Source organism: Mesoplodon densirostris, chromosome 12 (assembly GCF_025265405.1).
Source record: "Mesoplodon densirostris isolate mMesDen1 chromosome 12, mMesDen1 primary haplotype, whole genome shotgun sequence".
Taxonomy (NCBI): Eukaryota; Metazoa; Chordata; class Mammalia; order Artiodactyla; family Ziphiidae; genus Mesoplodon; species Mesoplodon densirostris.
In genome coordinates this window covers 9,879,893-9,893,645 of record NC_082672.1, presented here as the reverse complement: position 1 = coordinate 9,893,645, position 13,753 = coordinate 9,879,893, and the positions used below count along the sequence as shown (strand labels likewise).

At 47.3% G+C, this 13,753-nt stretch overlaps 1 protein-coding gene and 1 pseudogene across 4 annotated transcripts in view; one reads left to right on the top strand and one right to left on the bottom strand.

Annotated features, from left to right (window-relative positions):
• Positions 1-187: 187 nt before the first annotated feature.
• Positions 188-1,887, bottom strand: LOC132499737 (small ribosomal subunit protein uS7-like; annotated as a pseudogene).
• A 486-nt stretch (positions 1,888-2,373) lies between these two features.
• Positions 2,374-13,753, top strand: part of SYNJ2 (synaptojanin 2) — a 98,651-nt gene continuing 87,271 nt past the window's right edge. For 2 of the 4 annotated variants that reach the window (XM_060114285.1, XM_060114286.1), the window contains exon 1: positions 2,374-2,658. In XM_060114285.1, coding sequence (XP_059970268.1) covers positions 2,532-2,658 — 127 coding nt within the window. In that variant the 5' untranslated portion in view covers positions 2,374-2,531. The remainder of the gene's footprint in view (positions 2,659-13,753) is intronic. The other 2 variants (XM_060114284.1, XM_060114282.1) reach the window with 1 other exon arrangement.

The following is a 13,753-nucleotide window of genomic DNA, read 5'->3' as shown; positions in this document are numbered from 1 at the left end:
GCAGGCCAAACGCTACTCTGCCTCATTTAATGGGCACACTGTTCTCAGGAGGAAATAATGTCTCCGTTTTACAAATGTTTGGATAGCGTATATCATCAGAGCCGGGATATCCACCACATCATTGAATTTGTGACAAGGGAGCAGTAGGCTCAGGAATGACTTGAATCTCTGCTGTTGTTCACATTTCCTTTATTTCCCAAATCACTCCCTGAGACGGTATCCACAGAGGATGGAATGTCTGGTGGTTCCTGGTCATTCTTTTTTTTGGAGGGGGCACCCCAAAGGGCAAACAGGTTTATTGCAGCTGTGGCCAGGCAATCAGCGGTTGAACTTGGCCACACGTTCCAGCTCATCCTTCTTCTTGATAGTGTAGGAGCTGGAGGAGCCCTTGGCAGCGCTGATGAGCTCGTCTGCCAGGCACTCGGCAATGGTCTTGCTGTTCCGGAAGGTGGCCTCACGGGCACCTGTGCACAGCAGCCAGAGGGCCTGACTCACACGGCGCAGCGGGGACACGTCCACGGCCTGCCGCCGCACTTCCAGCTCGCCCAATGCGGGGCGAGTGCTCCCGGGGGCCACTGCTGATGACGGCATTCACCAGGGCCTGCAGGGGGTTCTCGCCTGTGAGCACATGGACGATCTCAAAGGCGTGCTTGACGATGCGCACAGTCATGAGTTTCCTGCCGTTGTTGCGGCCGTGCATCACCATGGAGTTGGTGAGGCGCTCCCCGATGGGGCACTGCGCCTCGTGGAAGCACTTGGCCGTGCAGCGCCCTGCACTGTGGGGCAGGTATTTGGCATACTTCTCCTTCACTGCGATGCGATCCTGCAGGGAAATGCCGTGGATCTGCACATCATCGATGCTCCACTCCCCAAAGAGCTTGATGTCGGGGGTCTCCGCTACTGCAGGTGCAGCTGTCTCCCACTCCGTCAGCCTGAAGGCGCAGCCGAGGCGTCTGGGCCGCTCGGCGTGGGCCACGCGCGCCCTGGCCCAGACAGGAAGCGTTCCTGGTCATTCTTGAATGTTCTGCAAGGGCGCCACCCTCCTGCTTGCCACCGGGGTCTCTCCTCCTTCTGGAACTTGCCCGAGAGACAAATGGCTTAACCCACAGCCTTCTCCATGTGAGCAGAATGGGTGTGAGAGGAACCAGCTGGGTGTGGGGCCTGCTGGGAACATCCTGACGGAGGTCTCAGGGCCATCCATACACACCCCTTACAGGGGAAGGAAACGAGGCCGCCCAAACCCACCCGAAGGGCGATTCCAGGGAAGCCCTCTCCTCCCTTCTCTCTCCCCTCCCCTGCAGACCAGTCCCGACATCCTGGCTAAAACCCAGTGCCAAGAGGGGCCCTGCCTAGCTGCCAGGTCCACGTACTCCAGTGGAGGATGCACGGATGTGTGCTGCTGTCCACATGTCTGAGTACAAACTGGCTTGTTGTAGTATCTACCCTTAAGTCAAGGACTGTACACACTCACCAGAGCGGGAGGAGGGGTTGCAAGATGGAGGGAAAGGGCGCGGGCAGAGAAGGGAAGGGCCCCGCACTGGCGTACCCACACGCATCAGCGTCTCACAGTTGGCCCTGCGCGTTACTCCCGAGCGTTCGGCTCCTCCGCACCCACCCTGTAAGCCGGTGGGGCAGGTGCCGGTCACCATCCGACAAAGGAGAAAAGCGGGCTCAGAGGAGTCAAGGTCACACGGTAAGTGGCAGGTCTAGAGATCAAGGTCTCAGTTCTCTCCGAGAAAACACACCTTTGATCCTCCCAAATTCTACCTGGGGGTGGACAGTGGACTGCAGTACCCTCTGTACAGAAAGCTAGTAGAAGGCAACGCTTAACGGAACACTGTCCACTCGCCAGGCACTCACCAAGCCCTTTACACGAACTAACGCCATCCTCACCGCAACTTCACGAAGTAGGTACAGTTCCTAATCCCGCTTCACCCGTAGGGCTACTGAGGCACAGAGAACTAGGGACTCGTCCAGGTTCGCAGAAGTAGACGAGAGAGGGAGGCGTGAGCGGGACGGGGAGGACCAGGGAGGACGACGGAGGGCCGGGTAGACTACGGAGGGCCCGGCCCCGCTGGCTTCCAGCCTCGCGGCGCCGGCCAGGCCCCGGCTGCCCATATAAGGCCGCGGGCGTCCTGTAACGTTTCAGGCACATTAGGGCGCCCGGCGGACGGCAGCCTCCTCCGCGCCGAGGAATGCGTGGAATCCTCCTTCCTGACTGCCGCCCACCGCAGGGGGACTTCCCCTCCGCACCCGGGCCCCGGATTAGCCCCCGAGCGAGCCCGGAGGCCTCCCACCGCTGCCTGGCCGCTGGGGGGAGCGCGGCGCCTCGGCGGAGCCGGCCGGGAGGCGGGGAGGCGACCGCGCGCCCTCACCTGCCCGGGGCGGCGCGCGCGGGCGCAGAGGAGGCGGCGGGGCGGAGGCCGCCGAGGAGCCGGGGAGGAGCCTGCGCCGGGCGGCGGCGTGGGCGCGAAGTGAAACTCCTGGAAGTTGCGGGAGCGCGGGGAGCCGCGGCGGCGGGCCGCGCGCCCATGGCTTTAAGCAAAGGGCTGCGGCTGCTCGGGCGGCTGGAGGCCTCGGGGGAGAGCAGCATCCTGCTGGAGGCGCGCGGCCGCGGGGACTGCTTGCTCTTCGAGGCCGGCACGGTGGCCACGCTCGGTGAGTGCGGCAGGCGGCGCCGCCCGGGGCTCCGGGCCGGCGACTCCGCAGCGGCAACGGGGCTCGGGCGGCGCCCTGGTCCCTTGTCCCGGGGAGGATGCCGGGAGGGAAGGTCGCCTGCCTTTGCTGAGACCTAGACAAACGGGCACCTCCCGTCCCCGAGGTGACCAGTCCCGGGCGGCGCGGAGGTGGCCGAGGCGTGGGCGTCGCACGCGCAGGGTGGCGGGTGGCCAGTTTGAATGAAGTGACGCCGGGGACGCCAGAAGACACGTGTGGCTGCTCCCGGGTGCACAGGCGGCCCACAGGGGTCTGCGGTCTGTGCGCCTGCCGGCGGGGTCCGTTCTTGGAGAGCCGCCTCTGGTCTCTTCTGCCCCGCGCTCCCCCGGGACCCGTTACAGATTCAAGACCATCCAAGAGGGGTGACTTAGGAGGCGGCCCGACCAAGTGCCTGCCGCTGTTTTTCTTTGGCACTTGTTGATGAAACCAGTGAATGCCCGTTCCCTTGGGATGGCCTCCTTCACTGCCGGGGGGATGGGGACAAAAGCACCATAACATAGACTCCGGAGAAAGCGCTGATGGCACCTTTGCCTCATGTAAATACTTGGCTGAGAAGCGTCAGTACTGCAAAGTATAGAACTTGGAGGCAAAAAAACAAAAAACAAAAAACAAAAAAACCCCCAAAACCCCTGGTGACTCTGTGCTGGGTGTATTTGACATTAGGCAGTTGCCAAGTCAGTGTATTTCACTTGTGAGCTCCAGGAAGTCTTGACACTAACATTGTGTCAAGGACTTTAGAGACCATCTCATTTAATTTTCACAATTCTACAAAAGGACTAGTATTATCCCCATACTGCAGAGGAGTAAACTGAGGCCTGAAGAGGCTAAGAAACGTGCTTGCCCAAGGTGACAAACAGCTCTACCTGACTTCCAGTGACTATTTCTGTATTGTTGTACAGTGTGCGGCTTCTTGGAATCACCTTGTTTTGTGGCTAACATTCATGAGGAAGGCCAGGTAACAGAGAGCGAAACCAGGTAGAATTGTTAGAACTTCAACCTGAACACTAGAGAGTAGGCTTACAACTGGTGTCCAGCATCTCCCCTGTTTGTAGCTAAACAAAGCTCAGAGGAGGGTCACCAGTCCTTTAGGTAGATGACCTGTGCACTGACGCCCACCACAATTTATAATGGAATCTTTTTTTTCAGATTGGTTGTATGCATCAATTCTTCAATTAGATTCTTCTGTGTACATCTTGGAAGGACCATCTCCTCTATTTCTGCTTCCCTAATCACTTCGTTAGCATATAGTTATCTGGCTTGTTTTCAGTCCCTTGGTTACTAAAACAACATCTCCAGAATTGTCAGCACCATAAGTGTGCAGTAATCATGGATTAAATTATTATCAGATTATTCCAATTTGTGCTCTGACTCGAAAAGTCCAAGTTTGGTCATTTGCTACGGTCTTGAAAGAAAACCACAAAAATCTCCATTCCATTTTAGATGTCTACTTCATACCACGTGTATCAGAGCTGAGAGATTAAGTTGCATAGTACAAAACTACTACTTCATCAAAGAGATTAAAATATTATTCAGTTGGATGACATCAGCTTTAAGCAAGGTTCCTATATATTTGAGTTCCTTTCAAGCCACTGGGATAAAAAGACTTTATTTTTTCAAAAGTGAAGATTTTAAAATGATTAATGAAAGTAATGCAATGCATATTTTCCGTTGGAAATTAGGTTTGGGCTGAAATCGTGTATATTATGTTGGTGATTACAGTAGTCTGGACTCTAGAACAGAGGGTGTAATGACAGGAATAGGCCTCAGCTCACGGGCAGTCCGCATTTGTCACTTAACCTAGCATTCATTTTTCAGTAGACTTAGGGCTGAATATTTGTGAAGTCTTCTTAAATTAAGCGAAACTATTTTTATTTTTTATTTATTTTTTTATTAGTTTCTGCTTTATAACAAAATGAATCAGTCATACATATACATCTGTTCCCACATCTCTTCCCTCTTGCGTCTCCCTCCCTCCTACCCTCCCTATCCCACCCCTCCAGGCGGTCACAAAGCACCAAGCTGATCTCCCTGTGCTATGCAGCTGCTTCCCACTATCTATCTACCTTACGTTTGGTAGTGTATATATGTCCATGCCTCTCTTTCGCTTTGTCACAGCTTACCCTTCCCCCTCCCCATATCCTCAAGTCCATTCTCAAGTAGGTCTGTGTCTTTATTCCTGTTTTACCCCTAGGTTCTTCATGACATTTTTTTAAAATTCCATATATATGTGTTAGCATACGGTATTTGTTTTTCTCTTTCTGACTTACTTCACTCTGTATGACAGACTCTAGGTCTATCCACCTCATTACAAATAGCTCACTTTCGTTTCTTTTTATGGCTGAGTAATATTCCATTGTATATATGTGCCACATCTTCTTTATCTATTCATCTGATGATGGACACTTAGGTTGTTTCCATCTCCGGGCTATTGTGAATAGAGCTGCAATGAACATTTTGGTACATGTCTCTTTTTTTTTTTTTTTTGCTGTACGCGGGCCTCTCACTGCTGTGGCCTCTCCCGTTGCGGAGCACAGGCTCCGGACACACAGGCTCCGCGGCCATGGCTCGCAGGCCCAGCCGCTCCGCGGCATGTGGGATCTTCCGGGATCGGGGCACGAACCCGTGTCCCCTGCATCGGCAGGCGGACTCTCAACCACTGCGCCACCAGGGAAGCCCCATGTCTCTTTTTGAATTATGGTTTTCTCAGGGTATATGCCCAGTAGTGGGATTGCTGGGTCATATGGTAGTTCTATTTGTAGTTGTTTAAGGAACCTCCGTACCGTTCTCCATAGTGGCTGTACCAATTCACATTCCCACCAGCAGTGCAAGAGTGTTCCCTTTTCTCCACACCCTCTCCAGCATTTATTGTTTCTAGATTTCTTGATGATGGCCATTCTGACTGGTGTGAGATGATATCTCATTGTAGTTTTGATTTGCATTTCTCTAATGATTAATGATGTTGAGCATTCTTTCATGTGTTTGTTGGCCGTCTGTATATCTTCTTTGGAGAAATGCCTATTTAAGTCTTCTGCCCATTTTTGGATTGGGTTGTTTGTTTTTTTGCTATTGAGCTGCATGAGCTGTTTATAAATTTTGGAGATTAATCCTTTGTCAGTTGCTTCATTTGCAAATATTTTCTCCCATTCTGAGGGTTGTCTTTTGGTCTTGTTTATGGTTTCCTTTGCTGTGCAAAAGCTTTGAAGTTTCATTAGGTCCCATTTGTTTATCTTTGTTTTTATTTCCATTTCTCTAAGAGGTGGATCCAAAAGGATCTTGCTGTGATTTATGTCATAGAGTGTTCTGCCTATGTTTTCCTCTAAGAGTTTGATAGTTTCTGGCCTTACATTTAGGTCTTTAAACCATTTTGAACTTATTTTTGTGTATGGTGTTAGGGAATGATCTAATCTCATACTTTTACATGTCCCTGTCCAGTTTTCCCAGCACCACTTATTGAAGAGGCTGTCCTTTCTCCACTGTACATTCCTGCCTCCTCTATCAAAGAAAAGTTGGCCATATGTGCGTGGGTTTATCTCTGGGCTTTCTATCCTGTTCCATTGATCTATCTTTCTGTTTTTGTGCCAGTACCACACTGTCTTGATTACTGTAGCTTTGTAGTATAGTCTGAAGTCAGGGAGCCTGATTCCTCCAGCTCCATTTTTCGTTCTCAAGATTGCTTTGGCTATTCGGGGTCTTTTGTTTTTCCAAACAAATTTTGAAATTTTTTCTTCTAGTTCTGTGAAAAATGCCAGTGGTAGTTTGATAGGGATTGCATTGAATCTGTAGATTGCTTTGGGTAGTAGAGTCATTTTCACAATATTGATTCTTCCAATCCAGGAGCATGGTATATCTCTCCATCTATTTGTATCATCTTTAATTTCTTTCATCAGTGTCTTATAATTTTCTGCATACAGGTCTTTTGTCTCCTTAGGTAGGTTTATTCCTAGATATTTTATTCTTTTTGTTGCAATGGTAAATGGGAGTGTTTTCTTGATTTCATTTTCAGATTTTTCATCATTAGTGTACAGGAATGCCAGAGATTTCTGTGCATTAATTTTGTATCCTGCTACTTTACCAAATTCATTGATTAGCTCTAGTAGTTTTCTGGTAGCATCTTTAGGATTCTCTATGTATAGTATCATGTCATCTGCAAACAGTGACAGCTTTACTTCTTCTTTTCCAATTTGGATTCCTTTTATTTCCTTTTCTTCTCTGATTGCTGTGGCTAAAACTTCCAAAACTAAGTTGAATAAGAGTGGTGAGAGTGGGCAGCCTTGTCTTGTTCCTGATCTTAGTGGAAATGGTTTCAGTTTTTCACCATTGAGGACAATGTTGGCTGTGGGTTTGTCATATATGGCCTTTATTATGTTGAGGAAAGTTCCCTCTATGCCTACTTTCTGCAGGGATTTTATCATAAATGGGTGTTGAATTTTGTCGAAAGCTTTCTCTGCATCTATTGAGATGATCATATGGTTTTTCTCCTTAAATTTGTTAATATGGTGTATCACGTTGATTGATTTGCGTATATTGAAGAATCCTTGCATTCCTGGAATAAACCCCACTTGATCATGGTGTATGATCCTTTTAATGTGCTGTTGGATTCTGTTTGCTAGTATTTTGTTGAGGATTTTTGCATCTATGTTCATCAGTGATATTGGCCTGTAGTTTTCTTTCTTTGTGACATCCTTGTCTGGTTTTGGTGTCAAGGTGATGGTGGCCTCGTAGAATGAGTTTGGGAGTGTTCCTCCCTCTGCTATATTTTGGAAGAGTTTCAGAAGGATAGGTGTTAGCTCTTCTCTAAATGCTTGATAGAATTTGCCTGTGAAGCCATCTGGTCCTGGGCTTTTGTTTGTTGGAAGATTTTTAATCCCAGTTTCAATTTCAGTGCTTGTGATTGGTCTGTTCATATTTTCTATTTCTTCCTGATTCAGTCTTGGCAGGTTGTGCATTTCTAAGAATTTGTCCATTTCTTCCAGGTTGTCCATTTTATTGGCATAGAGTTGCTTGTAGTAATCTCTCATGATCCTTTGTATTTCTGCAGTGTCAGTTGTTACTTCTCCTTTTTCATTTCTAATTCTATTGATTTGAGTCTTCTCCCTTTTTTTCTTGATGAGTCTGGCTAATGGTTTGTCAATTTTGTTTATCTTCTCAAAGAACCAGCTTTTAGTTTTATTGATCTTTGCTGTTGTTTCCTTCATTTCTTTTTCATTTATTTCTGCTCTGATCATTATGATTTCTTTCCTTCTGCTAACTTTGGGTTTTTTTTGTTCTTTTTTCTCTAATTGCTTTAGGTATAAGGTTAGGTTGTTTATTTGAGATATTTCTTGTTTCTTGAGGTAGGATTGTATTGCTGTAAACTTCCCTCTTAGAACTGCTTCTGCTGCATCCCATAGGTTTTGGGTCATTGTGTTTTCATTGTCATTTGTTTCTAGGTATTTTTTGATTTCCTCTTTGATTTCTTTAGTGATCTCTTGGTTATTTCGTAGGGTGTTGTTTAGCCTCCATGTGTTTGTAGTTTTTACAGATTCTTTCCTGTAATTGATATCTAGGCTCATAGCGTTGTGGTCGGAAGAGATACTTGATATGATTTCAATTTTCTTAAATTTACCAAGGCTTGCTTTGTGACCCAAGACATGATCTATCCTGGAGAATGTTCCATGAGCACTTGAGAAGAAAGTGTATTCTGTTGTTTTTGGATGGAATGTCCTATAAATATCAGTTAAGTCCATCTTGTTTAATGTATCATTTAGAGCTTGTGTTTCCTTATTTATTTTCATTTTGAATGATCTGTCCATTGGTGAACATGGGGAGTTAAATTCCCCTGCTATTATTGTGTTACTGTCGATTTCTACTTTTATGGCTCTTAGCATTTGCCTTATGTATTGAGGTGCTCCTACGCTGGGTGCATAAATATTTACAATTGTTATATCTTCTTTTTGGATTGATCCCTTGATCATTATGTAGTGTCCTTCTCTGTCTCTTGTAATAGTCTTTATTTTATTTTACTTTTTATTATTATTATTTTTTTGCGGTATGCGGGCCTCTCACTGCTGTGGCCTCTCCCATTGTGGAGCACAGGCTCCGGACGCGCAGGCCCAGCGGCCATGGCTCACGGGCCCAGCCACTCCACGGCATGTGGGATCTTCCCGGACCGGGGCATGAACCCGCGTCCCTTGCATTGGCAGGCGGACATTCAACCAGTGCGCCACCAGGGAAGCCCTACTAGTCTTTATTTTAAAGTCTATTTTGTCTGATATGAGAATTGCTACTCCAGCATTCTTTTGATCTCCATTTGCATGGAGTATCTTTTTCCATCCCCTCACTTTCAGTCTGTATGTGTTCCTAGGTCTAAAGTGGGTCTCTTGTAAACAGCATATACACAGGTCTTGTTTTTGTATCCGTTCAACCAGTCTGTGTCTTTTGGTTGGAGCATTTAATCCATTTATGTTTAAGGTAGTTATTGATATGTATGTTCCTATTATCATTTTCTTAATTGTTTTGGGTTTGTTATTGTAGGTCTTTTCCTTTTCTTGTGTTTCCTGCCTAGAGAATTTCCTTTAGCATTTGTTGTAAAGCTGGTTTGGTGGTGCTGAATTCTCTTAGCTTTTGCTTGTCTGTAAAGGTTTTAATTTCTCCGTCGAATCTGACTGAGATCCTTGCTGGGTAGAGTAATCTTGATTGTAGGTTTTTCCCTTTCATCACTTTAAATATGTTCTGCCACTCCCTTCTAGCTTGTAGAGTTTCTGCTGAAAGATCAGCTGTTAACCTTATGGGCATGCCCTTGTATGTTATTATTTTTTTTGTTTTTCTCTTGCTGCTTTTAATATTTTTTCTTTGTATTTAATTTTTGATAGTTTGATTAACATGTGTCTTGGCATGTTTCTCCTTGGTTTTATCCTGTATGGGACTCTCTGTGCTTCCTGGACTTGATTGACTATTTCCTTTCCCATATTAGGGAGGTTTTCAAATGTAATCTCTTCAAATATTTTGTCAGTCCCTTTCTTTTTCTCTTCTTCTCCTGGGACCGCTATAATTCGAATGTTGTCCCAGAGGTCTCTGAGACTGTCCTCAATTCTTTTCATTCTTTTTTTCTTTATTCTGCTCTGCAGTAGTTATTTCCACTATTTTATCTTCCACGTCACTTACCGTTCTGCCTCAGTTATTCTGCTATTGATTCCTTCTAGAGAATTTTTAATTCCATTTATTGTGTTGTTCATTATTGTTTGTTTGGTCTTTAGTTCTTCTAGGACCTTGTTAAACGTTTCTTGTATTTTCTCCATTCTGTTTCCAAGAATTTGGATCATCTTTACTATCATTACTCTGAATTCTTTTTCAGGTAGACTGCCTATTTCCTCTTCATTTGTTTGGTCTGGTGGGTTTTTACCTTGCTGCTTCATCTGCTGTGTGTTTCTCTGTCTTCTCATTTTGCTTAACTTACTGTGTTAGGGGCCTCCTTTTCGCAGGCTGCAGGTTCGTAGTTCCCGTTGTTTTTGGTGTCTGCCCCCAGTGGCTAAGGTTGGTTCAGTGGGTTGTGTAGGCTTCTTGGTTTAGGGGACTGGTGACTGTGTTCTGGTGGATGACGCTGGATCTTGTCTTTCTGGTGGGCAGGACCGCATCCTGTGGTGTGTCTTGGGGTGTTTGTGGCCTTATTATGATTTTAGGCAGCCTCTCTGCTAATGGGTGGGGTTGTGTTCCTGTCTTGCTAGTTGTTTGGCATGGCGTGTCCAGCACTGTAGCTTGCTGGTTGTTTAGTGGAGCTGGGTCTTAGCATTGAGATGGAGATCTCTGGAGAGCTTTCACCATTTGATATTACGTGGAGCTGGGAGGTCTCTGGTGGGCCAGTGTCCTGAACTTGGCTCTCCCGCTCAGAGGCACAGGCCTGACACCTGGCTGGAGCACCAAGACCCTGTCAGCCACATAGCTCAGAAGAAAAGGGAGAAAACAAGAAAGAAAATAAATAAATAAAGTTATTAAAGTAAAAAATTATTAAAAATTAAAAAATTTTAAAGTAATTAAAAATAAAGAAAGAAAGAAAGAAGAGCAACCAAACCAAAAAACAAATGCACCAATGGTAACAAGCGATAAAAACTATACTAAAAAACCCCCAAAAACCAGACAGACAGAACCCTAGGACAAGTGGTGAAAGCAAGGCTATACCGACAAAATCACATACAGAAGCATACACATACACACTCACAAAAAGAGAAAAAGGGAAAAAATATATATATATTTTAAAAAAAGAAGGAAGAGAGCAACCAAATCAATAAACAAATCTACCAATTATAATAAACTCTAAATACTAAACTACGGTAAACATAAAACCAGAAACAAATTAGAGGCAGAAAGCAAACCCTAAGTCTACAGTTGCTCCCAAAGTCCACCTCCTCAATTTGGGATGATTCGTTGTCTACTCAGGTATTCCACAGATGCAGGGTACATCAAGTTGATTGTGGAGATTTAATCCTCTGCTCCTGAGGCTGCTGGGAGAGATTTCCCTTTCTCTTCTTTGTTCGCACGGCTCCTGGGGTTCAGCTTTGGATTTGGCCCCGCCTCTGCGTGTAGGTCACCTTAGGGCGTCTGTTCTTGACTCAGACAGGGTGGGGTTAAAGGAGCAGCTGATTAGGGGGCTCTGGCTCACTCAGGCCGGGTGGGAGGGAGGGGTACGGAGGCGGGGCGAGCCTGCATGTCGCCCCAGCCTGAGGCGCGCCGTGCGTTCTCCCGGGGAAGTTGTCCCTGGATCCCGGGACCCTGGCAGTGGCGGGCTGCACAGGCTCCCGGGAGGGGAGGTGTGGAGAGTGACCTGTGCTTGCACACAGGCTTCTTGGTGGCGGCAGCAGCAGCCTTAGCGTCTCATGCCCGTCTCTGGGGTCCGCGCTGATAGCTGCAGCTCGCGCCCGTCTCCGGAGCTTGTTTAGGCGGTGCTCTGAATCCCCTGTCCTCGCGCACCCGGAAACAATGGTCTCTTCAAGTGAAACTATTTTTAAAGGCAGCTGTAGCATTTGGTGATGTTGCTGGTTCAGAGAAGGATTGTCGGAGCCTTCTGTTACTAGAAAGCTGTTGTCCCAGACTTTTAGAGTATCCAAACACATCACAGTTGGATAGACTGGCTCTGAACTTGAAATTCCCATCTGTGTTCTAAAGGTCTAGCTTTTTGCTTTCCTTTTCTGGATAAGGTTAAGAGTGCTTTCATTTTCTTTTCCCGCCAGAAGGTTGCAGTCTCTACTTTTGCTAGGGGCGGTACACCTCCGGCAGCTGGCAAGGCTGGCAGTGGAACCCTGGCCATTCCATGAGGTTCAAGGTTGGGGGCAGCTCACTTTCCACGTCAGCTGTGGTTTCCTGTGATGGGTCTCCCCGGTGAGGAATGAGAGGTCAAGCAGACTTAAGTCGAGGGTTTATTCCCACTGTCGAGGGCAGTGGTTTCTCCCTGGCCCCTGAGTGGTCCTAATCTGTACAGCTCTGCGGCAGGTGCACGCTGCTGCTTTTACGGGGACTGGCAGGCGAGCTAGGTGGGCCCAACAGGCATAAGCACAGCTCTTCAAGGCACATTTCAACCCGTAAGGATCATAACTTGGAAAGGCTTCCCACTGAAAGGGGCTCACCTTTGCTTGGTGTTTTCAGGCAGTGCTGAGATAGGGGCTTGAGTTGGGTGGTGAGTTTAGGAAAAACTGATGATCATTCATTGGCCGATTTCTAGGTTAGTCCTATTCCAACGTGACTTAGGTGGCCACCCAGCCTGCCAGCAGGAGGTTTGCTGGAGGAATACTTCCAAGTTCCAGCTTCTAAAAGAATTAGGTTGAGAATCTATCTTTAATGTGGATCAGCGGGAACAGGAATTTAGAGGCAAAAAAGCCAAACAGGTTGGCACCAATTTCAAAGGTTTTTACAAAGTTTTCTCGATGACCTGATTCAACAGTAGGAGGCATCTCAAGTATAGATACAAAGCCAGAGCCTGTAACAGTTCCCCTGGTCTGCCGTCCACAGTTAACCTACAGATGTTCTCTTATCTATGTACTGGGACAAAAAGCGCTTGCTGTCTTCTCTCTCTTTGTCGCTTTTAGACGTCATGCAGACCAGATGAAGGGAACTGTGCCTATTGTTCATGAATTTCATCCATTTTTAGAGCCAGCAGCGATGCTCCAGAGTTCAGTGTTCTCCAGACAGCCCCCCAGGAAGGGTGGTCTGCAAGTGCGCATGTGTTTACACGTGGGTGTGAGTCGTGCAGCCCTGCCTCTCCCACCCCCAGCCATGCATGCTGTGGAGCAGGGAGCGGGGTGGGCAGGAGGCTCCGTGAGACTTAATGAAGCTAATTAGTGAGTGTCCCGAAATTACCTTGAGCTTCTGAGGGAAGAGGTCCTGTGTAAACACGGGCCTGGGTTCTCCCAGCTGCTGTGGGAGAGGCCACAGTGTCAAGTTTTGTTTGACTTGGAGACGTGGCCATGGAGCCGAGCAAGGCCCTGTATAAACCGCCACCTTGGCCACTTTGTCAGGCTTCGTGGCCTGGGTTTATTTGGTCAGTGACTTGAAGTTTGACCTGCCTAAGGGCATCTCAGAAAGTCGAATGAAGCTTCCTGGGTAAAGACTGAAGCGCAGGTAGGGACTGCTGGGGGCTTCGGGCTCCGGTCTTGGGAAACCTGGGTGGTGACCCCAGGTCGCAGCGGCCTGTTGTGTCTGTGGCTTATGAACAGGCCTTTCCCAGTTGTAGGTTTGCTCCTCGTAATATTGACAAGATGGCAAACGGAGTTAGTGTGCTTCTGCCTGGCTTGTTTTGTAACTCACCAGGAGGAATGTGATATCAGATCTCGCCAGGCTCCTTTTTTGGGCTGCGTGGCTCCAAAACTTTTCCTTTAACCTTTAATTGTGAAAATTTTCAGATGTTCACAAAAGTGGAAGGAAAAATGAATCTGCTGTATCTGTCACTCACTGTGGATGGTTATCAGTACAGTTCAATTCTATGTCACCCGTCCCTGTATTTTATATGAAAAATAAATTTCCTAAAATTTAGTTGGTTTATTGCCAGCAAGGTTTTAATTAATTTGGCTTT